The sequence below is a fragment of the Micromys minutus genome (assembly GCF_963924665.1).
Source record: "Micromys minutus genome assembly, chromosome: 11".
NCBI lineage: Eukaryota > Metazoa > Chordata > Mammalia > Rodentia > Muridae > Micromys > Micromys minutus.
The window spans coordinates 49462109-49488294 of NC_137980.1; the positions used below are offsets into that span (position 1 = coordinate 49462109).

Sequence of the window (26186 nt, forward strand, 5' to 3'; positions counted from 1 at the left end):
CACAGGAGATAGCACTTTCCAAAGCAGCCCTTTATTTTTATTTTTGTTGGAAGACGAATTGACTCATAATGCTAATTTTAATATTTATCAAACCAGTGGTGGGAATGAATTTTTAATGCAAAGTAACTATTTTGGTCTAAAAAAAAAATTTGAACAAACTGGGCTTTCAACACTGCATAAAGCTGTATGAATCCCAGCCTGCTGTGCGGCGGAATAATGGATTCTTAATAGAATCTGTGCCCGAGACTGGAAGATTGATTTTTAAGTGGGAAACCTCACAGAAGTGGTGAGAAATTAAGTCCAGTCAGATAAATTATTCCAGGAGAAAGAGCAAAACTAGGACAGAATTTTTTTTTTCCCTAAAAGACCCCAAACAAGCCCAGGACAGCTGGCAAGCCCCAGTCCTCACCCACCTCCCTGACCTCAGCGGTGCTGACTGCTCCTCATCCCTGCACACCCACATCTCCAAGGTGTCACTGAAGCCTGTCACTCGGTTCCGGACCCTACTCACTTACCGCATTTCTATTACTGGCAACCCAGGACATGCTACCCAGAGTTCTCAGAGGCTATGAGACAGCAACTACCCTCAGCTTTCAGGGCTGGCCGAGAGCCCGGGGATAGTCCAGCACGGCACTTTTCAAAGACAAGAAAATCGAGGCCCAGAGGGGGACACACCTGCTCCAGGAAGGCCACTTGGAGTTGATGGCTCTAATCATACAAGGTAGTGTTTTGGCAGACTTGTCAGCTCGTGGGTTGCTCCACCTCTAGCTGTGAGGACTTCAGAGCCACGCTAACAAAATTCAGGAGAGAATTATGGATATACTATTTATAGGCAGGAGGAAAGGAATTAAGGAGGTCATGAAAGCTGGGACACAGGAGATCTTGTTTACTGAGGTTCACACTTTAACTCAACCTTTATTAAACTAGAACACTGGGTGGGGGTTGGGAGAAGAGCTGGAGAGAGGGCTCAGCAGTAAAGTATTTATTAGTGGCTCTTACAGAAAAACCCAGGTTTGATTCCCCAGCACACAACTATCTGTAACTCCAGTTCTAAGGGATCCAATGCCACCTTCTGGCCTGTACAAGCACCAGGCATGCATATGGTGCACATACATACAAACAGGCAAAACTCACACACTTTCCTAACAGTGAACCTGGAGTTTAGCTGCTAGACCGCCATTACTAAAAAGGAAGTCACTTGCATCGTGGGAAACAGGTAAGCACACCTGGGAGGTAAGACCACTACAACTTAGTGGACAGATCACAGCCATTTCCAAACACACCAGTTGCTTCAGAGGACCCTGTCTCCAGGGTCTTCTCTATTACTTTGAGTTTTAACCAACAATACTCAGTCATGGGGTCTTCCATAGGATGTCAACACCAGAACAGAAATCTATGAAATCACTTTAAAAAAATGGTGTTTAATTATTTTCTATTTTTCCAAGAGTAGCTTCACCATACTGCAAGTCAAACGATTCCCACGAAGCCTGGTGGTCTGACAGAAAACACTGCAACCCAAGGCCTCCCAAGCCAAGGGTGAAACCCAGTTGGCCCTCTCTGCCACAGTGTGGACTGTAACTGGCCAATCAGGCTCCACGAAAGACTTGGAGCGTCCGTTCATCCTGCTGCCTTCCGTGTTCATATCACTCCCAGCCTGAAGGGGAAGATTCTGTGCACAGCGCACTCCACTGCTGATCACTAATCACTGACAGGCAGGGAGAAGAAACATCACATAATGTTGTTCAACAACACCATCTTTATTCAAAAATATATATCTATGAGACATCCAGAATACACTGCTGCCACCAATGACAGCCTATACTTCTAAATAAGTCCTAAATTAATATACAAATTTAAGCTTTAAAAATATCCTTTAAGAAAAACAAAACAAAAACAATGAAAGACTGAAGACTTTCTGAGGAATATGACCCTAAAGGAAAGATCCTTGAGGCCCATGGATGCTCTAAAGAAACACAAAACCAAAAGTCACCCACCCCACCCGCCAGATCAACTCTCAGGGACAAAAGTTTCACTTAAGTTAAACAAGGGAAGTAAGCACACAGTTGGGAGACGGGAGGGGTGGTGGGGTGGGAAGGGAGATTAAAAACTGAAGCATTTCATTAGAATGAAACTTCCTTACTGGTAAGGAAGTCTACCAGCAACTGGTGTAAGAGGCGGACACATCCATTTACATAATCACTACTGGTTCTCCCCTTGATCCTGCTATGGGAATTACGCACTGATTGCTGGTCAGACTCCAAAGAGTAAAACGCAGCACTGAACTGACTCCACCGTGTTCGTGGGGAAGTGGTGGCTGGGGGAGGTGTTGAGAATGGTGTGTACTTGTGACAGTGAAGTGACACTGTGTGTGTGTCAGCGCTGTGCAGAGTGAACAAGCAAACAGCAGCCTGCTTCGATGTGAATAATAGCTTCCCCAAGGACCAGGCTGGACATAGTGGAACTGACCAAAGCCTGTTCATAGTGACTCATAGGTTTGCTTTAACGTGTAAAAACCATGTGTGCTTTTTTTGGTGACCCTGAAAACAACTCAAAGTAATGAAGCTTCTCAAGGTCCCTTCACTGAATTCCTTCTTACATCGGTTCCTTATTACACCAGTAGGACAAAACGGCTTCTGCCCTTTCCAATGTCAACGATAAGCCTGCCAGATTACAATCATTTCCAGGTCCAGGCCCAATCTTACTAGACGTAAAAATCTCAACTACATCATTCATTCATAATGTCAGCTGGCATGATAATGGAATTAAACCCCCCTTCTCTCCCTGTTGGAGGTGAGTTCTTTGTATGAATACTCCTCTCTGCATGGGAGCGTGGATGCAGAGTGCCATGATGCCTAGCGCGCTCAGGGTCCTATCTGTAGAGATGTTTGAGTTTAGCCACCATGCTGGGGATATGTGGGGACATGGTGGCATTACTGTATACTCCAGTCCCCAATGGAAGGGAGAGAGCAACTGTCCTAAGAGCCCAGACTCCAGCTGTGGAGCACGCGTCAGCCTGAGGTGTGCTATCCCAACAGCCCCCTCCCCAGCACCAGGGGGCAGAGGGTCCTGCTTTAGGAAGGCGCTCTGAAACAGGGGCCCCTTGAGAAGTGTAGCAGAAAAGACTGGGGTGAGAAGCCAGGCAAGTGACCTGTGACCCTTGCTACTCTGTACCTGCGATATAACTGTGTCTGAGATCAGCTTCAAATCTTATTGTTGGGCTCTCTAGGATGCTCACAAAGCAAACACCTGACCATGGCACTTCTCTAATAGAGCGAGTGTTTAGTCGGGAAATGTTGGCATTTGGCAAACTCTTTGTGGCAAAGCTGTGAGCAGATGGTGGCCAGGAAAGCCAATCCCTGCAGCCTCCTTCCTCACTGGGAACCTGTTCTGAACCTGGTCAAGGCCAGCTCAGACTTCCACGACATGTGCTGTCACTGAGGCAAGCTTCTCCCACAAGCTTCCAGCAGGACACATGATTTCATGGCTTCTGAGTGTAGGAGAGCTAAGAATGGAGAAGCAGCGGTGGCAAGAGAACAGGAGTGGGAGGGAGAGTCTGTATTCTCCGCAAGTACGAATCAAAACGAGTCCATCCGCACGGTTCTGAACCGTGCTCAGGAGGGAGCCGGAGGAGAGTGAGAAGTCAGAGTTCCCCGCTTCATACTGAGGCAGATGCTGGCTGAAGAGATGGAGCTGGGGCCAGGGGACTATCTCCAACAGTGACTTGCTTCTTCTTTTCTCTGGCACACGTGGGAACCCAGGGCATGATACCTGTCTTAGTCAGTTGAAAAGAGGTCACCAGCAGAGGGCAGAGGTGCCAGGCCCCCTGTGACATTAGGCAGCAGCGAGAGGTCTGGCAAGCTCTGAATGTGGGACTTGAGTTCCTTGCGGACCTGGGTTACTCGAGCGAGCTTCTGCTTATACTCCTAGAAAGACAAAGGAAGGAGAGACCTGGGTTACACTGCTAGGCTGCCCCATGCCAACCACCCTGGCCCAACAACTTGTTCTGAATTCCCCAAGCAGACTGACAGAACTCAGGACCTGCAGCACACTGCAGCACCAAGCACCCAAAGGTCCAGCTTGGTCAAAGAAACAATCAGTCTGCTCTAATGCGGAGAGCCTGCGAGAGGACACACAGCCCAGCACAGGAAGCTGGGAAGTAAAAGTAGTGACAGGTTTGTTGTATGCCTTTAGCTGGCCCTCAACAGTTGTATTAAATAAATAAATAGATGCTTGTTGCTGCTGAGATTGAGAACTTCATCTAGATCAACAGTTTTCAACCTGTGGATTGCCACCCCCCTAGGCAAACCTCTATCTCTAAAACTATTTACATTATAATTCCTAACAGTATAAAATTACAGTTATAAAAGTAGCAACAAAAATAATTTTATGGTTGGGGTCACCACACATGAGAAGCTGTATTAAAGGTATTATTTTTATTACTGTATTCACTTTTGTGTTGGAAGCTTACAGACCGCCCAGATCAATCCCTCACACCATGCCCTCAAAATACCACCTGTTGCCTTACACCACCTGGGTCTGTAGGAACCCGAGTCTCGGTGATCATTTCTCTAGGAATGCTGCCAGCCTAACCTAGAGTCTGCTTTCCCTGAATCCTCTCCACTGAGAAGGCACAGTGTGCCCCATTATCACCACATGACAGAGCCCAAAGCACTGGAAGGTCTCTTGCTTCTCTGGGTCCTAGCAAAGGCTGAGTTCCACCTGCCTGGGAAAATCCACTCAGTGCCCAAAGAGCAGGCGTCCACTCACACCAGTGCTCTACTGCCTCCATTGCGGGTTGACTGGAGATCCCAGTAGCTGCTCTATGTTAACCTCAGTCACATCAGACTTCTATATTCCTCTAGTTTATAACTCCTAATTACAGAAACGGGGAGGGTTTTTCTGTCCTTAGCTCACAAACACTTCTAATAAATCTGTATGAGAAAACACTGGGCTATGTGAGGTCTGAGGCTTAGAGGCTTATTTTCCCCCCACAAGGCATTTTGTAAAGATAAGGAAGTTGCCAAGGCTGAACCCATGCTGCGTAGACTTTCTTACAGGAATGCACCCAAAACTCCGGAAAGACTCAGGCCAGGGTTAGCAATGTTTCTGCCTCTTCCATCCTATTTGAGACACATTTTCTCCTTCCCTTCCTGAAGTATAGAAACAGGCTTTACCATGACGACTGACTGACCGAATGACCAACCCATCCATCCATTCATCCATCTATCCATCCTCCTCCCTCCCTCCCTTCTTGGTTCTAGACATTTTTCCTGTCTGCTATGGAACTCTGCAAATCAGGCTGAGGTCTGCCAGCCTGTCTCCTGAGTGCTGACATTAAAGTCGATTGCCACCACCACCACCTGGCATGAAGACCTTTCTTTAATTTTCAGTTCTTCTGGGAAACTAGGGAGATCTGAGATAGAATCTCACTTTGTAACCCTGGCTGTCCTAGAACTCACAGAGATCCACCTGCCTCTGCCTCCAAAGTACTGGAATGAAAGGTGTGCACCACCACACCCAGCAGTAAGTTCTGGTTTTCCAATGCTAAATACTTTGCACACAAAGAGACAAGCTTGAGGATGTATGGGAAATTATTAATGAGAAATTAATAACTCCTTCAAACCAGGAAGTTCTGGACACACCTGCTTCACTCCATATCCGCCACACCCCACACAGTGCCCAGCACAGTGGCAGAATAAATCAACAACACAGAGAACAAAAACAGGTATAGAATCTTCCTCCAACTTGGATCTTAGGCAACACTTTCATTCCTGCAGTAGAAGCCACATTTAGGCCTGGATTCTGTAGTGACTCTCGTCTAAAGCATCAGGCCAACTGTCTCTTTCCAGATGTAATGATAGCTAATCATAGCACTGGGAGGGCTGAAGCAGGAAGATCACAAATTCAAGTACAACCTGGGCTACACAGAGAGTTCCTGTCTCAAAAGCTGAGCAAATGAAAGCCTGGCAGTCCAAGAGGTTTAAATAATCAACAGGGCAAGCAGACATGGCTTTCAAGATTCTAAATGCAAGTCAAGACTGCCCCAAAAGGCAACTGAATGACCCAGCTCAGTGACAGATGGAAATAGGTCCCTCTGTTGTCACTGAGCACACTCCATCTCTTCCCTTGTTGAAGTCAGGCTTTCCAAATGAAAATCAACTGTAACTGCTGTCACGGTCTAACAAAACATTCAAGAATAAGACAAAGAAACTGCCCTGAGTGTAACTTCAGCTCACAGGTTGGATTCTTCCTGTTTTGACACTCCCCAAGGTAGGGAAGTGTACTCCCCACTCTAGCCCCCAGGGAACTTCCCAGTTTTCTGGTTTTAAGCAGGACAATATGAGCTCATGAAAATCAGACTCTCATGCCTTTCCTCTTGGCGGTGTGTGGTCCTTAAGCTGTTGTTGGAAGGCTCCTTTAGAGAACAGTGCACTTTGCAACTCCTGCCCCTTCCACAATGCTACCTGTGGTGATGTGAATAAAAACGGCCCTCTCAGGCTCATACATCTGAATCCCAGGTCACTGGAGAGTGGCACCACCACAGAAGAGTTAGGATATAGCTCTTAGCTACTGCTCTCACGTCATGTGTGCTGCTGCCGTGTTCCCTGCCCTGACAATGGGCTGAGCCTCTGAAACTGTAGGCCATCCCCAGTTAAATGCTTTCTCTATTAAACGTTACTTGGTCATGGCATCTCTTCACAGTGATGGAACAGTGACTAAGGCATCATCATCCAGACCAGTTTCCCAGGAAGAGACCAGGGGGAGCATTCTGATTCCCAAAGGCTGCAGCTTTCCTGTTTCTTTAACACACCCAAAGCCACTTACACAGGGCAAGGACAGAATCCACAGTTCATCTGTTTAGAATCTCCTATGCTTGTGTGTGATCCTGATTCAAGCATGGAGTCTACTACTCACGCCTCCCTGTTTGCTCCATGCAGTTAAGAGATCAGGAGTCACACCACGGACCCCCATGCTGCCGCCACAGTGCTTTGCTGGCAGCGCTCTGGCAATCACAACACAGGGCCTTTGTTGCTCTTTCTTCACTGGTGCCTTCCCTGAGAAGCCACGACAAACCCAACAGCCCACCCTCCTCCTACCTGGGCTTACTTCACCCCTGGCTGCCCATGGAACAGTGGAGAAACCTGAAACAGGTCAAGTCACATCTGACCTTCTACCACCACCAGAGTCAAGATGGGGAGGGGGTGGTGATGAGCTTCTAGAGTCTCTGGCTGCCAAGTAATGTTTCAAATGTAGATGGCTGAAGGTGTGTTCTGAGATAATGTCTAGGATTTATGCTCTTGGCAAAGCTTCAGAGTCTTGCCTCACAGCCACAAACTACAGGAGAAAGTGCACTAACAGCGCTGGCGAACACTGTGAACTCAGGTACCACGGCACGTGGGACAAAGCGCTGAGGGAGCAGGGCCTTCCACATTCTTTGCCTTTTATGGCCAGGGCAGTGAGCCAGACCTGACATGCTGTGGATGAGCTCTGGGATAAAGGTTAAAAAGGACAGGGGCTGACAGTACAGTGACCTTTCTATAGGAATTTCACTTTCCAGACAAACAAAATTGTGCTTCCTCTAGCAACTCATGTAAGAAATGCTGACCTGAACACAAGCATTCTCAAACCCATTCTCTCCCTAGCTAGCGTATTTACAGAAGCACCAACACTGGGGTGGCCTGGATGCCGAGAGGCAGCTATGGACACCAGAGCTGTCTCCTTTACCACATTCTGCTGAGCTATGAGACAGAGTCCTTTTAGGTGAGAATCATGAAGGACCATCATGTGCAATGCAGTTCATGAAGGGCCTTGCTTTAAATAATGGTGGCACCACACTGAAGAACGTAACTCCAGGAGCTACTTTATAACACGGAGAAGCTGGGTTTTGTGCCTCTGTAGTAGGGCACTTACCTAGCATGCACAAGGCCTCAGCACCAGGAAGTGGAAAAAGAAAAATGGAAGTAAACTTTTACTTAGATGTAGTTTAGCCGAAGCCCTTTCATGCCTCCAGGTTTATCCTCCAGGCTCACAGGACCTGCTCTTACAATCAGAACCTCAGTAAGCACATCTGTTCAACCATCCATCTGAAAGAACAACACTTCTATCTTCATACTGGACATAAGAATGCTGCTTTAAAGTCTGTCACCGATTCAGGTAGAACAAAAATCATCACTAACCTGTCCCTCTCTCCCTGCCAGCTTCAGGGCAGCTACCACATTTCAAAACGATACATTCTGGGTATCAGAGCAGGGCTGGAGCTGCTGAATCAGATGCTGGGGAAGATACAAGGAAAAGAAAAAACTGTGGCTACATCCCTCAAGTGTGAGGACTGGTCAGCTTCATCACTAAAGCCACTGACAAGCATGCACACAGAACCTTCCAAAAGGACCAATGGCAAAGGAGCACAGGAATGTCCTCTGAACACCCATTCGTGCACCAGACTTCATCCATCCATCACATGACAGTGGGCTTCTTAAACATTGGGGCATACACAAAATTTTTCTGGGTGCTTCTTTCTTCTCTGGGGACCCCAAGTGTTTTTTTTGCCACGACAAAACCCCAGTCTTGGGGCTGGAGAGCTGGCTTGGAGGCTAAGAGTACTGCTGCTCTCACAAAGGATCTGTGTTAAATTCCTATTAAATTCCTAGCACCAACATACTGGCTCACAACTAACTAACTCCATTTCCAGAGAATCTGGCACACTCTCGGCTACTGTGGGCACCAGGCATGAACATGACGCACAGATATATATGGAGACAAAACATGCATACCCATAAAAAATAATTTAAAAAAATCCCAAACAAATCTAATAGGAATTTTCACAAACAAGGCAAGAATACGAAGTTACTATCCATATATACACTGAGAACACTGTAAATGATAAAAACAAAATTACTTTTAAGATGAGGAAATTTCTGATAATTTTAGTGTGGTGAAAAAAAAAAAAGACATAATTTGAAGTCACGCTTGTTGGTGGCAGTTCTATAATCCTAGCTACTTGGGAGACTGAAACAACAGGAACCTAAGTCCAAGGCAAGTTTGAATTACAAGGGCTAGCCTCAACTGCAGAGGGAATTCAAGGCCAGCCTGGGTGGTTAACTTAGAAAAACCTTGCTTCAAAAATAAAGAAGAAAAGAGCTGGAAACACAGTGTCATGTTCAAGGTCACACAGTTAACCTCCAGTCCATCAGAGATAAAAGCAAAGGAAAAAGCAAGCAAACAAACCCCACATCAACAATTTAATAGAAATCTATAAAATGCACTGGAAAGACTCCTGGGTATTTGTGCAATAGGACCCCTCACAACATAGACTACCAGGAAAATTGACATACTAATTTCTTTTTAAGCCAGGTTTTTTTTTTACAGCCCAGGCTGGCCTGTAACAGGAAGGGAGCCATGCTGTACTGTGGGTGACCAAGTGACTTGGACAGAATTGGTGTCAATCAACAGATCTGAGGAAAAAGAACACCACGTTATTAGCAGTATTTCATCTTTCTGCTTTAGATGTTAAGAGACATGTAGATTTGAAGAAAAAGTATTAATGAAATACAAAATTCTCTTCTCATAACTATTCGACTGTCCTTAAAGGGAAGCAAATCTCAGACACTGCCTTGAGTGTATGACAGGCCCCTGACCAGAGGCCTTTGTCCTCTAAACACCCACCTCATAACTAGAGAGAAAACAAAAACAAAACCAGAAATTTTCAACTAAGTGGCACCACACTCCTGACCATTCATCTACGGGCTTGCAGAGGAAGAACTGGTCTACAGGGTGAGTGCAGACCACACGGGAGCAGCCTCAGACTGGAAGAAGTCCCTGCTAAAGAGAAGACTCTTAACCATGCTCTGAAACCCGTCAGGTTCTGACCAGCCCTGAATGCAGAATTAGAGGTGTCTTAGTTAGGGTTTTAGTGCTGTGAACACACACCATGACCAAGGCGAGTCTTATAAGGACAACATTTAAATGGGGCTGGCTCACAGGTTCAGAGGTTCAGTCCATTATCATCAAGGCAGGAGCATGGCAGCATCCAGGCAGGCATGGTGCAGGAGGAGCTGAGAGATCCACATCTTCATCCAAAGGAAGCCAGGACTGTTTTCAGGCAGCTAGGATGATGGTGTTAAAGCCCACCCTACAGCGACACACTTCCTCTAATGAGGCCATACCTCCTAACTGTGCCTCCCTAGGCCAGTGGTATGTGTTGGTGCAGACAGCATTAGACACAGGCAGGAATAACTAGGATCCACAAGAGATGCAGCGCTCTGAAGGGTAACGTGGAGGCTGAGGCAACATGAGCAGGGAGGGTACTTGGTTTCACAGGGTGAGGCCGGGGTACAGACAGATGATGAGCAGGAGCTGACAACTGAGGAGAAATGGTGAAAACTAAAGGAGAGGCAGAGAGAAGAAGCCAACAAGGGCAAGTATCAGAGCACAGGCTGGTGGGGATGTGGGGGAGGCAAGCCATGGGGAAGAGGCAAGCTCTGGGTGATGATGATGGAGGTGTGAGAAAGAGGGATTTGGACTATTTTAGGGGCAATGAGAAGTCACTTAAATATTCAGGCAGGGTAACGGTAAGCTCAGTGCTGTATGTGGAAACACAAGAGGGTTGCTGTGTGGAAAGTGGATTGTTGGGCAAAGGCAAGATTCAAGAAGAGCAGAGACACTGAGCAGGGTTGGGAGGTGTCTTAGGGTTTTATTGCTGTGAACAGACACCATGACCAAGGCAACTCTTATAAGGACATCATTTAATTGGCGCTGGCTCACAGGGTCAGAGGTTCAGTCCATTATCATCATGGCAGCATCCAGACAGACATGTTGTAGGAGAAGCAGAGAGTTCTACATCTTGTTCTGAAGGCAGCTAGAATGTGGGTTGCCAACAGTGACACACCTACTCCAACAAGGCCACAGCTCCTAATAGTGCCACTCCCTGGGCCAAGCATATACAAACCATCACGGGTCAACAGAGAAACTAGAAGGCTGTGGCAACACAGTATAAATGCTACAGAGAGGGTCAGAGTGTGGAGTCATGAGACAGACTGACAACTACCCTAGAACTAAAACTGTTAATTTACAAATGACAAAATCAAATAACTGAAAAAAGCAGCTCAGCTGTGGAGAGGAATTGCTGCTTTTCCAGAACATGGGTTTGGTCCCCAGCACCTACATCAGGTGGCTCACAACCACCTAGAACTCCAGCTCTGAAGATCTGATGCCTCTATTTGGCTTCTAAGGACTCCTGCATATGCATAATGCACATAAACACACGCGCGCGCGCACGCGCACACACACACACACACACTAAAAATAAACAAATTTTAACAACAAAGACAATCCCATCAAAGCTAAAAGGCTACAGTGGCCACACTAGTAAAATCCTGGAAGGTCAGGAGGAGCCGTGCAGATCCCACCAAGGCATCACAGCGGGGCACGTCCAACTCTATGGAAACAGCTCCCAGCCAGGCTATGCCATTAGAAGCAGGCACCGTGAACCAAGCAACCAGAGACGGCACGGAGGACTGGACCCACTCACGGCCACTATGCTGGTCACAGGACCTTCCCTGCTGGGCAATTCTGCTGTGTTGAAATTTACAAAGTTACTGTGTATGCTAAATTTAAAAAGAGACGTAACCACATGTTTCTCCAAATAATACTTCAAGATAAAAGACCCAGAACATCAACTGAATAAAAAAGGAGGTGGGTAGAGCCACAATGACCTGCTAGTACCTGATGGTACACGGAGCCATGTTAAGTCTCATTTTACTCCTTGTAGTAACCAGGAAGTTGTCCTATTCAAAAAGACTAGTTCTCACCTTGTTTTAAGCCTGCCTTCGTTGAACTATTGCATTTAGTTTTAAAATGTGTGTCTGGGTGGCATGAGTGTAGTTGCCCAAGGAAGCCAGAAGTGGGGGTCAGATCCCCTAGAGCAGGAGTTACAGGCCGGCTTTATTTAATCTAACAATGTCATTATTTTTAGATGATGTATGTGGTGGGGCTCAGAAGTGCAGGTATCCCTGGGAAGCCAGGCTGCGTGTCTGCTGGAGCTAGAGCACAATGGATGCCAGGAACTGAACCGGGGTCCTCTGCAAAAGCAGTGCACACACTTGTGACCACTGAGCCATCTGTCCCACTCCTTACTTTTTTTTTTAAGATGTCTTATCTTAAGGCTTAAGGCTGGCCTTGAGCTCATATCACAATGCTCCTGCCTCAGCCTTCTGGATTCAGGGATTACAGCTGTGTACACCTGGCATTTCAGAAAGAAACAGAGATGTAACTTCTAGACTACAAAGCAAATAACCATCCTGCAATTTCCCCTTCCCCAAAGCACCAGTTTGAAGTGATAGTAGAGGCCCGGCTTACCAGGAGGGCATTCATACAGATTAAAATAGCACGCCCGGGGCAGTTAGCCACCACAGGTCAAATGTCTGTCATCCGAACCCTGATCTTAAAATTATGCTCACTCAAGTTGGTGTTCTAGTATCTGCCATTTCCCACAGCTGCCACTAATGCAAGCAGGATCACTTAAAAACCAGAAGCCAGCCCACTGCCTAATTAACTCTTCATTGTCTACAGTCTCCTTAGCTTGGGGGTGAGGGCTACATCTGTAAGTTTCAAAAGAGAAGACAGCTCCTAAGACAGGCGTGCAGAGTGGATAAGACCCTCAAACAAACAGGCTTCCATATGCGGAAAGACACAGCAACAGCTCTAGAAACCCACAGAAAAACCATGCAAACCCCCAGAGTGAGCAGAGGAGGTACAGGATAAAATGGAGGCAGAATGCAGAGAAAAAGCTCACAAGGGACCAGAGGAACCCAAACTGCTCACAGCTTCTCTTAGCAAGGAAAGTCATTATGCAAAGTAAACAAATAAACAAACCCAAGATTAAAGAGCTCTACACATTACCCCTTCTTTCACTAAATTCTCTTTGTGGGGAGAAACCTGCTCTGCCTACAACTTACAATCCTCTTGCCTCAACCTTCTCACTGTAGGAATTGAAGGCCTGTTGCACCAGGCTTGGCTTTCCATTTTAAATTTAACAGAAAGAAACAGACCAAAATTAAAACCAATTTGTTGTAGGCTATAAACTAATGAGATTATGATTTTTTCCTTACATATATTATCTGGGTTTCCTCTGGTTTATTACTTTTATAAAGAGGAAAAAAAAAGAAAGAACAGAATATTCGAAGAGTAAGAATGGCTAAATAGCAGGCAAGAATTGGGGGCTCAGACGTAGAGCTGTTTGCAACCTAAGCACACCGCCTGTGCCACCTACTCTGGCAGAGTCTCTGGAGGGCTGTCTTCAGAGGGCTTCTCAGAGGGGGTTCAAGAACACCAACACTTGCCAAGCATGAGTGAGGTCCTGACCTGGGCACCACATGTACTTGCTCTCTCTCTCTCTCTCTCTCTCTCTCTCTCTCTCTCTCTCTCTCTCTCTCTCTCTCTCTCTCTCACACACACACACACACACACACACACACACCATGCTGCTAGGCAGTTGCTCTGGATGTAAATCTGGCTCAACTATTAGAGTCAGCCAAGAGAAAGGATCAAGAGGATTCCAACAGCCCAATGTCCAGTCCCATGCCACTCATGGAATCTCAAATACCAACTCAACAGGAGTCCTCACAGATTGGAGGAAAATATGAAAGGGGCTGGGGTTGGGGGAGGGTTCCCACACAAAGCACGGATGACAAGGCAGGGAACAAGTCATGGCCTGCTATGGAAAGGATCCACCTGGCAGGAGTGAGCAAAATCGCTTGCTTCGGTAACTGTTTTCACTGCCCTTAGAGCTGATAACGCTGGCCTAGTGAGGTCAGAGCTGTGCACGCAAGAGCAGATATGCGGGGCCAGCTCATGTTTATCTTGGGCCACTTGACTATCCTGACAAGCTCCATGTGAAGGTCTTGTCATCTTCACTAAAGTCAGGAGACTCTGCATTAACATCATGACCTTGAGCTCCTTATAAAAACCTAGAGATTAATTCTTTTATAAAAGACAAGACTAATTCTTTTATGACTGCCTGCATTTACTGTAAGGGACAGTGATATAAGACACTGGTTTTGATCACGTGGGAAAGAGGAAGAATGTATTCCAAAGCGGACAAAGGAACTCTCTACCTCCATCTACTGTTTGTCCCATTGTTGAAACAACCATTTCTCAGCATCTGCACCCTGAAGAAGAGATGCTGCCAAAACCAACAGACCATCAGTGTGGTTGAGAAATCCCCTAACTGGAGCCAAAGAATTTCTCGAGTTGTTAAAACCTGCAATGCACAGAAATGCAAAGAGTCACACGGCAATGCTGGATTCCACACCATTCTGCCCTCCCAGCTGTGTTGTCTGAAGTCAAATTCTTACGAATTCATTGCAGGCCAGGAAGAGGTGCCGAGAGCAGAGAACCAGCAACAGCCCAAGTTCAAGTCATTTCTCCCTTGCCACCAGAGCATGCACATAGGCCAACAGGGGGCAGCAAGGAGCAGAGCAGACTCACTCACAGGGCACTCTGGAATGCCTGCTGCAGTCACTGCCACCTGCCTGCATAAGATATCACTGTTCCACAAGATGCTTTGGGAACTGTCTAAATGACTGGACTCTGGCTACTCATGTCTTCCTGCTGGTCTGTGGAATGAAGTTTCAATAAGAAAACCTTACAAACCTGAATGGAAAGTTACCAGATGTGTGTCCTGTATTCTAGTCCTGTCCTGTGGCTAGCTTCCTCCTGAGTCTGAGCTCCTTCATCAATTCAAAATCAAACCACACGACCTCTAAAATTCCTTTAGCTCAATAATTCTGTGACATGGGTATCCAGGCATCTGTGCACTCTGCTTTGTAACGTGGGCACTCTGGTAACTTTGCAGAGGGTACATGCGCATGCCTTCTAGAGATGAGCACCACTGGAAACCAAAAAGTGACATTTGTCTCAATCTGTGGCCAAGGAGACTTATGGTGCCTAGACAGGACTTTTACAATGCCAAACACACCAGTGAGTGATGCTCTGCTATGTTTATTAAAATTTGCTGCAGAGATTATAAGAGGCTTAGTGTAAGGCCATCTAGCTCTTATTCACGGACTAAGAAACAAGATCCCACCACCATAAGGATTAAATGGAACTCCAAGTAAAATTCAAATGGCCTTTTTTTTTTTTTTTGCAGAAATTGAAAATGTGATGGAAAATTCTTAAATTTATATGGAATTTTAAGGGCTCTTATACAAAACAACACGGGGGGGGGGGGGAACAGGCTGAAGACATGTGCTTCTCACTTTCCAACGTCCTATAGAGAGGAACACTAAAGTGAGGCCCCACCTGAGAATGCACATCCATGACAATTAATCTTTGACAAGGTGTCAGGGTGTCACACATTCAGTTGGAGGAAAAAAGTCACTTCAACAAATCCTGCTGGGCAAACAATGGCTTCACTCAACAGGAGCCCATCCTCTTCCTCACACCATATGCAAAACTAACTCAGAACTGATGACAACTTAAATGTAAGCGTTCATACACTAAAACTCCTAAAAAGCACAGAGAAATCTTCATGTCTTAGAACTGGCCAACGGTTTCTCAGATGCAACACCCAAATAAGATCAACAGGAAAAATTGGAATTCATTAAAATAAAAATAACTTTCACAGTAGGAGAAAAGGTATGCAAATTTTGTCTGGTAAGAACAAAACTATCCAAATACATAAAGGACACATAGAGTCAAACTGCAAACAATGCAATTTGAAAGCGTACGAAGGGACTTGAACAGACTTGCTTCCAACAAGGACAGCCAAGGTCCTGGAACTGGAACCATGCTCATCACTGCTGCTGTTCTGAGAAACTGAACCACTGATCACCACAGGCACCAGTTCGCCGTCCCATAAGTAGTCCATATTGGCAGCAATGTGAAGAACCGAGGCCTGCACATTGGCGGGGGCAGCAGGAAATGAGGCAGCCATCGTGGGCAATAGTTTGGGATGTGGGTGCCAAAAGATGAAATACAGAATCAACATTAGATCTAGCAACCTCAACCCTAGTATAACACACACCCAAGAGAAATGAAAGCATGCCTACAAAACTTGTTCGTGACTATCTACAGCAGCATTATTTATTATTCACAGTAACCAAAAAGTAGATATAATTCAAATGCCATTCAATAATAATGAACAAATTGTGGCAGATCCATATAATAGATATTAGCTATTGCAATTGCAATAATTATCAATATTTGCATTAACATTTATCCTCAGCAGGAACAAAGTATTGGCACATGGAATTTTGTGGATAAACCTCAAATTATTACCCAATTAAAAGAAGAGACACAGTATGTAAAATCTCCAGAAGCACTATCCTGACAGAAAGCATATTGGTGGTTCCCAGGATGGGGTTTCCCTCTGCAGTGATGAAATGTTTGAGCCTTTGCAGAGGAGCGCTGCTCTGTACTACAAGTCCTGCATGTCACTGAAATGTGTGCTCTTTCAAATAGTTAACTTTATGTTATGTAATTTCACTCAACCTACAAACAAATCTGTAGCTAGGAATTCAGTTAGAGCTCTATCGTGCACGGCAGTGTTTGTGTGCCATAGACAGCCCCTTCCAGTCTAGACGTGGACACACCAGGATCTAATGCACAAGCTGCTGTTCTGGGAGGTGAGACTGCAGGCGCCTGGCCTTTGTTTTACTTTAAAGCTTGTCCAGGCAGCTTCTCTCCCCCTTCCCCTAACCCCATCCTAGCTCTGATGAAGAAACATACACATATCATCCACAACGACAGGACAGGAACTCTGCTGAACTTGCTCAGACTTTGACTTGAGAGCTTTAAGCACCTGCTTGGCCTAAGAGTCACCTTTGTCAGCAAGAACAAAGACCCCTTGTTCTGACAGTGATGTCTGAAAGCTGTTCTGGCATCTTTGACTTTTACCCTTTTCAGTCCACCCTGCCTTAGGCCTCACACTGTAGCCTGACCTATGAGCTGTTAGTAACACTGGTCCCTTCCAGTTTTCTTTTCCATTTCTAGATTTCTCTGACTACAACACAAAGCATTATAGATTTTCATCAGCTTTCCCTTTGACCTTGCTTGTAGTTAGGGGAAGAGTGGTACAACAGTGCCAACCATGACACACAGAAGCATAAAAATGGTTTAAAAAAGGCATTATTGCTAAATGAATCCTAATCCTACTTAAAGGAAAAAGGGTGCAAAAAGGAGAAACTGTATGATTTTCTGCCACAATCGCCTTTACTAATACCTTCTCTGCAACCAGATATTAGATCTCTCCAGCCACTGGACCTAGAAACAGCTCTTTATAGGAAAAGGTGGCCTCCCCTAAGGAGTCTGAGTCAAGAGCAAGCATTTCCTAGGAACAAATATGTCCCCAGAGCCATGATCACAGTCAAAGAGCGTAGCGCCCAACAGACAGCAAGAGGCTGGCTGTAGGCATTTGGTGTTCAGCAAGAACTTGGGCATTTGACACTATGCATGCATCATTAATAAACATATGGTCAAATTAATGTTATTAATATATTTTTCTTGGTCTGTTTCAATGTAAACATGGTGAGCTGTAAGAGTCTCCTTTCTCCAAGCCTTCCCACACTCTCCATTAAGTCCTTGCTTGCTGCAGTTCTCTCTCTGGAGGGCAAGTCATGGAGGAAAGGAAGCAGGCTTCTGTTCTTCAGGGAAAGCCTTGCTCCTGAGCAGCACCTCCAGATGGGCAGCGCATCACACCCATCTCTGTGCATGTGTCCACACATGACAGGTGAACTGGTTATTCCCTGAAGACAAGACCCCGGCCCCACAGGGTCTCCAGTGCCTAAGTCTCTTCACAAGGCCTCTGGCTGCCCCCTTGCCAGTTCCTTTTACAAAAAGGCTTTACTCTCAGCAGGGCTTATCTTAAACCACAATCAGGATTGTTGACTGTCTGGTTTCATGTTCATGTATGCAGTTGACACAGAATGTATAATTTCCTTCTGTGAGCAAGAATGGGTCTCCTCACCTCTAGATTCTCATTTAGCGCCTCCCTCAAGGTTCAGAAGCCACCAGAAACCCAACATAAAGTTCTCAATGAAAGAGAGAGATGCTTGCTGTCTGAAGGAAAATACAAAGATAAAAGAATAAAATACAGAAAAACTTGATTGCTAGCTAATTAGAAACGTGGAGAGAGACTCCCAGAGAAGAGCACTAAGCCCAGTAGTCTACCACCTGTGGCATTTGCACTCTGAAGGCAAGGAAAGATTTGCAGACAGACTGAACTGGCCTTCTGATTTGGCAGTGTTAAGGACTGACTGTGTTATGGAAGGAATGTGGAGGGATACGCAGCACTGAGTCTTCACACAAACTGGGTGTTATTACCACCATCAGGATGAAATGGAAGAAGATCTGCCTACTGTAAGGATGAGAGGAAATCATACATTCGGAAGAGCAGACTGTTCATGTCTGCACAGATAAAGAGCTCAGGCCATCCCTCAGCCTTTTATATTTTATCTAGTCATTTACTTTGAAAATCGAAGCAAACCACATCTGATTTTCCCAGCGAATGATCAGCCCAGCCAGCTGGTCTATATGGATTGGGACAGAAACCTTGAACTCTGCCTTTCAGAGCCAGGATCTCCCTCCTCCATCCTCAGGTGCTGGGTTCCACTGTCATGCCATTCGGTAACCTAGCAACAACGGGGCTGCCAAAGCTACAGAATGACTGACCTCTGATCTTCTGTACCTCATAACTTCTTGGGGGTACCCAGTAAGCTACCTATTCTGTAGAAGCCCCGCCCCACCCCCATCCAACAGATAGCGAATTATAAATGAGGAAGAGACAGAACAGAGTTAACTGGCTCTGCAAGTCTCCTTCTCAAAGACTGTCCTCTATGGTGGCTTGCCATGTTCTACCCAAGAACAGCTGCTCATGATAATCAATGTCTGACAGATCAGAGAAAGCCCTTAATGTGTCGCCAAGGGGCAGTTCAACAGATGGCATGATGACTTACAACCAGAATCATTAATTACAATCCCTTATTAGTCCCAGGGTACAGTGAAAATGCTTCCTCAGTGAAAGCTGAGCGCTGCAGATAAATGGCCGTCTGCTCCTGCTGATGAAGTTCCTTTTAGGACTTGTGCTCAGTGCTGAATCTACATGAAAGCCACACTACTGTTCAGCTGTCTCCTATCTGCCACACTTGAGCTGCCCAGGCATTTGAAGTCTCCCGCACCTCTAGCCATTACAACTCCTATAATCATTGTAGGGAAGAATAAGGCACCGTCTCTCTAGTCAGCTGACCGCAGAATGGTGAATGCACATCCCTGGAGCTAACTCAGTATCCTCTCCCTCCATGCCACACAACAGTCCCTGCTGAAAGAAGGGCAGTCTTCCAGTCCTTGTCTATGAGAGGGCTCTTTGAGGTGTTTCCTGTAGTCATTATGACATTCTCCAGCACAGCCCCACTCCTCCCTTCCTACTCTTTTCCATGCATCTTTTAAACCGGGAGAAGAAACTAAGAAGATAGGACATACAGTTTAACAAGTGAAACAGAAAACCCCAGACAGCTACACTGCTGGCTTGGCTCCCTGGGAGCAAGGAGCTAGGTTGAATTAAGAAGTCAGACAGTGAGGGGACAACTTGAAACCCCTCTTGCTGGAGACACTGAGAAACATGGTCTCAACTCAGGAAAAATGGGTTCCTGCCTACCATTTGAGTCAGGCTAAAGTGTAGCAAGACTAAACTTTTAAACTATGTACAGGAAGGGCTTGCAGGCAGGTTACCTACAGGCCTTCGCTTGTATATATGCCAGAAATAAACTTCAAAACATCTCAGATTCCCAAATACAACCAATTAAGTATCCTTTGGTTCTGCTAACCCTATGTACCTCAATTTATAATTTCTTAACGGTAACGCTACACTGAAGTAATTTTAAGATCCTAAATGCAAAGACTAAGAGGCCCCTGTTTTCACAATGTTTTCCTTCCCTGGACATATAAAAACATGACATGGACTTCTAAAGAGGCTCGGGTAATTATGGTCACTGGATAAACGCTGCCATCTCATTGGTTTTCAGAAGATAAAAAGGCTGACTCAGGAATAACAAGGGATGTAGGAAAGGGGGGGTCCAGGCAGTAGGATCTGCCCTGCAATGTACTCACTTCTAGCTTTTTCTCTTTTTCTGACAAAACCTCTTTCTGGTTCTGGGTGTACTCCACCAGCATCCGAGCCAGCTGGCGCCGGTCTTCCAGTTCCGCTGCCAGGCGCCCGTTATATTCCGCTAGTAACAGACATGCCTCGTCTACTGTTTTTGAAAGACGTTCAGCTGCCTCTTTGTCTGAGTACAAATAAGAACAGAAAAGAGACAACATACAAATCACATAGGTAGGATAGCAGACATTTCTGACAGAAGGTTCAGAGTCCAAGAACAAACCAGAACCTGGGAACCAACAATGGTGGCTGGCCAAGAATCCAAAGGCACCAACCCTGTCAAGAAGCTGAATTTTCGGGGGGGGGGGGGGGGGGGTACCTGGATGGGGCGGGGAAGCCAGCAGGCTGAAGAGCTTCCAGCAAAAGCTCTCCAAATAAGAGCAGCAGATAGATGATTTCTCTGGCTTCTGAGGAGATGAAGGATGTTTGCTCATATTACTACATTAAGAACACTTTCTCTACTGTCTGAAGAAACAGAGCAAGCACTCATATCTTAGGTGTACAGAGACTGAGAGAAAACACAAGTTTTGTGGGAACTTAAGAATGTGGTCTCAGAAGCTGATCTGCAGAACTCTGTTAGCCAGAGAAAGACAGCCTAGTACCTGGGAACAAGTTTTTCGTCCCTACCACCCCTTGAAAAAAGCAGGGCCTTTCAGGTATGGCAGCACACACTCACTGGAGGACTGCCACCAATTCCAGTCAGCATGGTTTACATAGCAAAACCCATAGAGAAGGAAAGGAGAAAAAAATATCCTTTTCTTACTATATGTTGTATTTTCAAAGTGTTGGTCATCACAGACCAAACTGATTTCATGTCCAAATAATGGTTGGTCACCTATGCATTGTGGAGAAAAAAAAGAACAAACCCTGAGGTGTAAGAAAGTATCTCCTTGGAAAGAAGTGGTAGACAAAGGCTGGTGTAGCGCATAAAGACAAAGAAGAACATAGATCCTTAAGACCTGTGGCAACTGTGTGGCTTGGCCAAAGTTTAAACACATGCATCTTGCTTTAAAAGGTCTTTTGGGAGCTGAAGAGATGCTTAGAGGGTAAGAGCACTTCTTGCTGTTGTAGAAAACAAGGGTTCAGTTCCCAGCACCCACATCAGGTAGCTCACAATCTAGAGGGTCTAATGCAATCTCGACACCTTCATACATGTATGTGGTACAAATAAATCCATGCAGGTACATACATACACATAAATATTAAAAATAAATAAAATATAAAGGTCTTTTGGGTGAAAATAGCAGGTTGATGCTTTGAAACAAAGGGCACCAGAGTCGCCAGCAGTTACAGACAATTCAGTGACACAATCTGAGAGCCCTCAGCATTTTTCAAGGTAGAGGAATTTAGGCATTTCTAGCATAGAACAGCCACCTGGTCCTTTCTTGCTTCTATGATCCCCAGGAAAAGAGCTGCCGAGGGCTCCCCAGCTGGGACCTGTGCCAAAGACCACGCTTTGGCACCAGGGTTAGAGAACAACACACACTTGGAAGGGAATGAGCAAGACAAGGTGGGACAAGGGATTGTGCCAGAGGGCCGGGGACCACGGTGTGCTCCAGCCTGGCAGTGCTGCCTGCGAATGAGCCTGAATGTGGCTGCTTTCAGCTTGGCCAGTCCTTGACTGCTCATCTCTTTCTAACAGGAATTAAGATGCTAGAATACCTGTGCCAAAAAAAAAAAAAAAAAAAAAAAATGCCAAGAAACACCAACTTTTAAGAGCTAAGATTTCTTAAAAAGTCAATTCTCACCCTCGAGAACTTGATTAGGAAACCGGATCATTTCTACAAATAACTGCAACCCAGAAACAGCTCTCTCAGTGCTCAAGTACCACACAAAGCCACACTGGAAATGAGATCACAGTCTTGCTCAGCCACCATCAACGAAACTTCCTCCTGTAGAACTTACACAGACCCACAACTGGACAATGTGCTGAGAGTGAGAGACTTTGGAATACCCAGGTCTAAATGGGATCTCTTCATCTAATCCCTTCCCTCAGGGCCCAGGGAGCAAGTGGGGCTGGAGGACACCAATGAAATAGTGTCTTCTAAACACAGCAGGACCAACGCACAAATGAACTCAGAGACTAACAGCATAAACTAGACCCTCACAGGTCCATGCCAGATGGGGTCCCAGTGCCAGAGAGAAAGTAGACAAGAGCCCCGATGCCTAACTACCTCCAAGTGTCAAAACTAAGAAAAAAGTAGTTTCTCCAACAGAATCCCACTGGACATACAAACAAAAGCACATTTAAGGGCAGGCCCCAAGCCCAGCAGTAGACAGCTAACACGAAACATACTTAATGGTACTTTATGAGATGCTCTGTCTTGAAATGCTTTGTTTGGGTAACTTTTATGGCTTCTGATTTTCTAGATTGTGTGTGTGTGTGTGTGTGTGTGTACATGTGCGTGTGTTTCTTATGCCCCCCCATTTTTGTTTTTAACCTATTATTATCATTACTATTACTATTATTTTAGTTTTTTGAAACAGGGTTTCTTTATGTGGCCTTGGCTGTCCTGGAATAAGCTCAGTAAACCAGTTCGGCCTTGACCTCAGAGCTCTATAGTGAAAATTCTGAAATTTTGGTTTTGTTAAAAACAAAACAGATATGTTTTTATTTACTCTCAGCTGTGGGGCTCCAGGGCCAATTTGCAGCAGCTGACTGTGATTTGTCTGTGCTCTAGCTGAGGCACGCATTTGCCGGCTGCATAGACTGTCTATGAGTGTGTGACGTTTGGAATTCTGGGAACTTTTCAGAGGGTATATAAATGCTAGAGCTCTGAAAGGTGGGGTGGGTGGTTTTCAGGGGGGTTAGTTGCAGTTTGGTAGCAGTCATACTCAAAGAAGAAACAAGAAGAAAGAAATTAGAACCAGAAATCTCTCCCCCTTTATCCTTCCTCTTCTATCCAGTTACAGTTGAAATGGGGGTGGGGATAAAGGGTAGGAAAAAGAACCCATGAAATATCTAGCAAAGGTCAGCTACAAAGCTCTGCCTGCCTCTGCCCCCCAAATTCTGGGATTAAAGGCACATGCCACCATTGTTCAGTCTGTTTTGTTTTTTGTTTAAATTCTGGTTTGTTCTTTTATTTACCTGTTTGCTTTCAAAATAGAGAAAGAAAGTATGAAGTTGATCGGTGGAGAGTTGGGAATGCTCTTGGAGAGGGAGGGGAAACTGTGATCAGAATATTGTAGGAAAAATATCATTTATATCATTTCGATAACAAAGGGGGTTAGGCACTACAAAAGAAACAGTCCAAATGCAGAAGCAGTGTCTGGTGCTGAAAGAGGTCAGAAGACGGCATGAAACCCCCTGGAACTAAGGTTAGACGTGGTGGAGCCACCATGTAGGTGCTGGGAACCACACCCAGGTCCTATGAAAGAGCAGTAAGAGTCCTCAGCCATGTAGCCATCTCTCCGGCCTCAAGATATATTTGTATTCTTTTGATTTGTATGTACGAGTATATATCAGTATGCTGCATGTTTGTGAGTGTCCATGGAGGCCAAAGGAGCTGTGTTAAAGGTATTGTTAGCTGCCCAGTGTAGGTGTGTGGAGTGGAGCTACCTGCCCAGCCCCTACAAGATCGTTCTGTTTAGAAAGTCTACCTACAGACACAGGTGTGACTCCAGATAGCTCCTTCTCCCTGTCTTTCACCTGAGCCACCTTCTCACCTGTAATTTTCTCCAGCAGCGACACATCTTGCACTTCCTGGGGCAGGGAAGCAATCTTCTGTCGAACAGTAGCATCCCCCGATGCTGCATTTTCCAGATCCTGCAAAGCTTTGATTAACTCCTCAGTCTATAAAAGGCAAAGACAAATAATATTATTCATTAAAACATAAAGGGGTCAAAGAAATACAGCCAGAGGCAAATGACAAAAATCATCATTTTTAGCATTAAAAACAAACCAAAAGTCACACAAACAACTGTTCTTAGTTCCAGTACTTTGTGGATGGAAATTATATGGATTCTAAATGACATAAAATTTATTTTAGTCCTCAAACATATAAATAAACTTCTACAGAATTCTGTTAAAAAATTAAAGAGCATATTTTTGGCAAATTAATATGGATTCTAGGTCTGGAGAGATGGCTCAGTGGTTAAGAGTACTGACTGCTCTTCCAGAGGTTCAAATCCCAACAACCACAAGGTGATTCACAACCATCTGTAATGAGATCTGATGCCTCTTCGGATGTGTCTGAAGACAGTGACAGTGTACTCACATAAAATAAATAAATCTTTAAAAAAACATGGATTCTAGTTCATGCTGCTTAATTTCAAATGAAGCACTAGTCTATAGTATTGAAAAAGCATAAATGCCAGATGCTAAACAGATGCTGTGTGTTGGTTGATTGAATCTAGAGTTTCTTTTACAATGTAAAAAATCTCTGCCAATATTAAAGTGTCAAATAAATTAACTCATTAAGAGTTAAAAACAAGAAAAGCATATTCTCTGTCTATCAAAGGAATTTTCTCCAAACCACGAGAAAGCACAGGATGCTGATGGGTGAAAAAATCTGACCTGACACTGCTATTATTTAATCCTGTCAAATCCACCGCTTCAACTTCACGGCGCACATGTGCACACGCACTCATGTGAGCTACTTATCTATCCTATGTCCTGACCATGCACGAGCACACAGAACACAGTTCAGATTAACACAAGGAAGTCTCAGCCCAGTGTGACGGTATACCCACCATCCCAGCAATGGGGAGCTGAGGCAGCAGGTCTCACAACATAGTCAGGCTGATCTTGGAACTCATACTCCTCCAGCCTCAGACTCCCTAGTACTAGTAGAACAGGTGTGATCTGGCCATTGCAGGAAGATCTCAAGTTTAAAGCCAGATGGCATAACACAGTGAGACTCTAGCTCAAATCATTAAAAATAAAACAAGCCAGAAAAGGACAATGACTCTGAGCTATGACATCTTAATTCAAATTAAGACACTGGGCAAGTTGCTTAAATGCCACTTAATCTGTTTGTTTCATGGCTCTTTTTCTTTGACAATAAACAGATGAACCAAATCCAGCTTGTCTCATGCGGGACTGTATGAAGTGAATGTACCCTTAAAGACTAACTCCTGTAACAGGGTCAGTAAGCTTACAAGACTGTCCTTAGATAATAAGTTATTTGCTTATAAACAAGAGTACTATTAGCAACAGGCACAGCAAAGTACCTCAGAACATTTTTATTATGTCCTATAAATCGACTTTTAGAGTATTTTTTAATCTGGACAAAACTAAGTCCAAACATTTTATAAAACATAAACCCCTTGTAAAGTCAAGGTGTAGATGGCAGGGTAAAGCCAGATGTCTGGGCTGCTGCCCCTTAACAAGCCACACTACTGGTAACAGCACCACCTTGTGGCCATGATCATCAGTGAAAGGTCACCTATTCACTTTGTGCCCAGGGTCACATACCAAGAGGGGGCCTGCGGAAGGATCTTGGGGAGAGTAGCTTCCAGGGTAGTCATCATCTTCCTCCTCTTGTATCTGCTGAAAAGTTCGTTTTAGAGACTTCTTCTCTTCTGCTGCTAGGGAACATAAAGGGACAAGCGTAAGCTGCATGTCTTACCTACATAAGCATCCAGTGCTCTGTACAATGACCACAGGCAAAAATTGGGGGAGAAGGAGTTGTTCATTTTCAGAAATGGCTTCATGTTAACTTTCTTGCCAGTTATTTTAAATTGGTATGGTTCCTCCTCATGTTACCAAAGAGACAAAGCTCCCAGTGTGTCACCTCAGATTGACTCTGAGTCCAAGGAAATGTTACTGGAAGTGGTATGTCCGATTTTCATAATTAGAACTTCCTCCTTCACAAGAAGTAAACAGTGACATGGCAGGACGCATGCGTGTGTCAATGCGATGTGTGAGGGTGGAAGAACACACTGCACATCAAACAACGTTACGCTCACCAAGGATCATTGTAGAAAATAACAGGAGAGAGAGAGATCCATCAATTAAACTGTCAAAGACTTCCAGTACAAGTACCCTGTAAACTCTTTCTTTAATAAACCTAATTTTACTATAAATAAAAAAGCC

The 26186-nt window shown here is 45.1% G+C and overlaps 1 protein-coding gene across 2 annotated transcripts in view; it reads right to left on the minus strand.

The window, feature by feature from the left end:
* Positions 1–1744: 1744 nt before the first annotated feature.
* Positions 1745–26186, minus strand: part of RPRD1B (regulation of nuclear pre-mRNA domain containing 1B) — a 41620-nt gene continuing 17178 nt past the window's right edge. Inside the window, exons 4-7 of one of the 2 annotated variants that reach the window (XM_080925246.1) lie at positions 25566–25675; positions 23816–23942; positions 20101–20276; positions 1745–3923 (exon numbers count right to left, since the gene is read on the minus strand). In XM_080925246.1, coding sequence (XP_080781372.1) covers positions 3774–3923; positions 20101–20276; positions 23816–23942; positions 25566–25675 — 563 coding nt within the window. In that variant the 3' untranslated portion in view covers positions 1745–3773. Of the gene's footprint in view, positions 3924–20100; positions 20277–23815; positions 23943–25565; positions 25679–26186 lie in introns of both variants that reach the window. The other variant, XM_080925245.1, reaches the window with a different exon arrangement.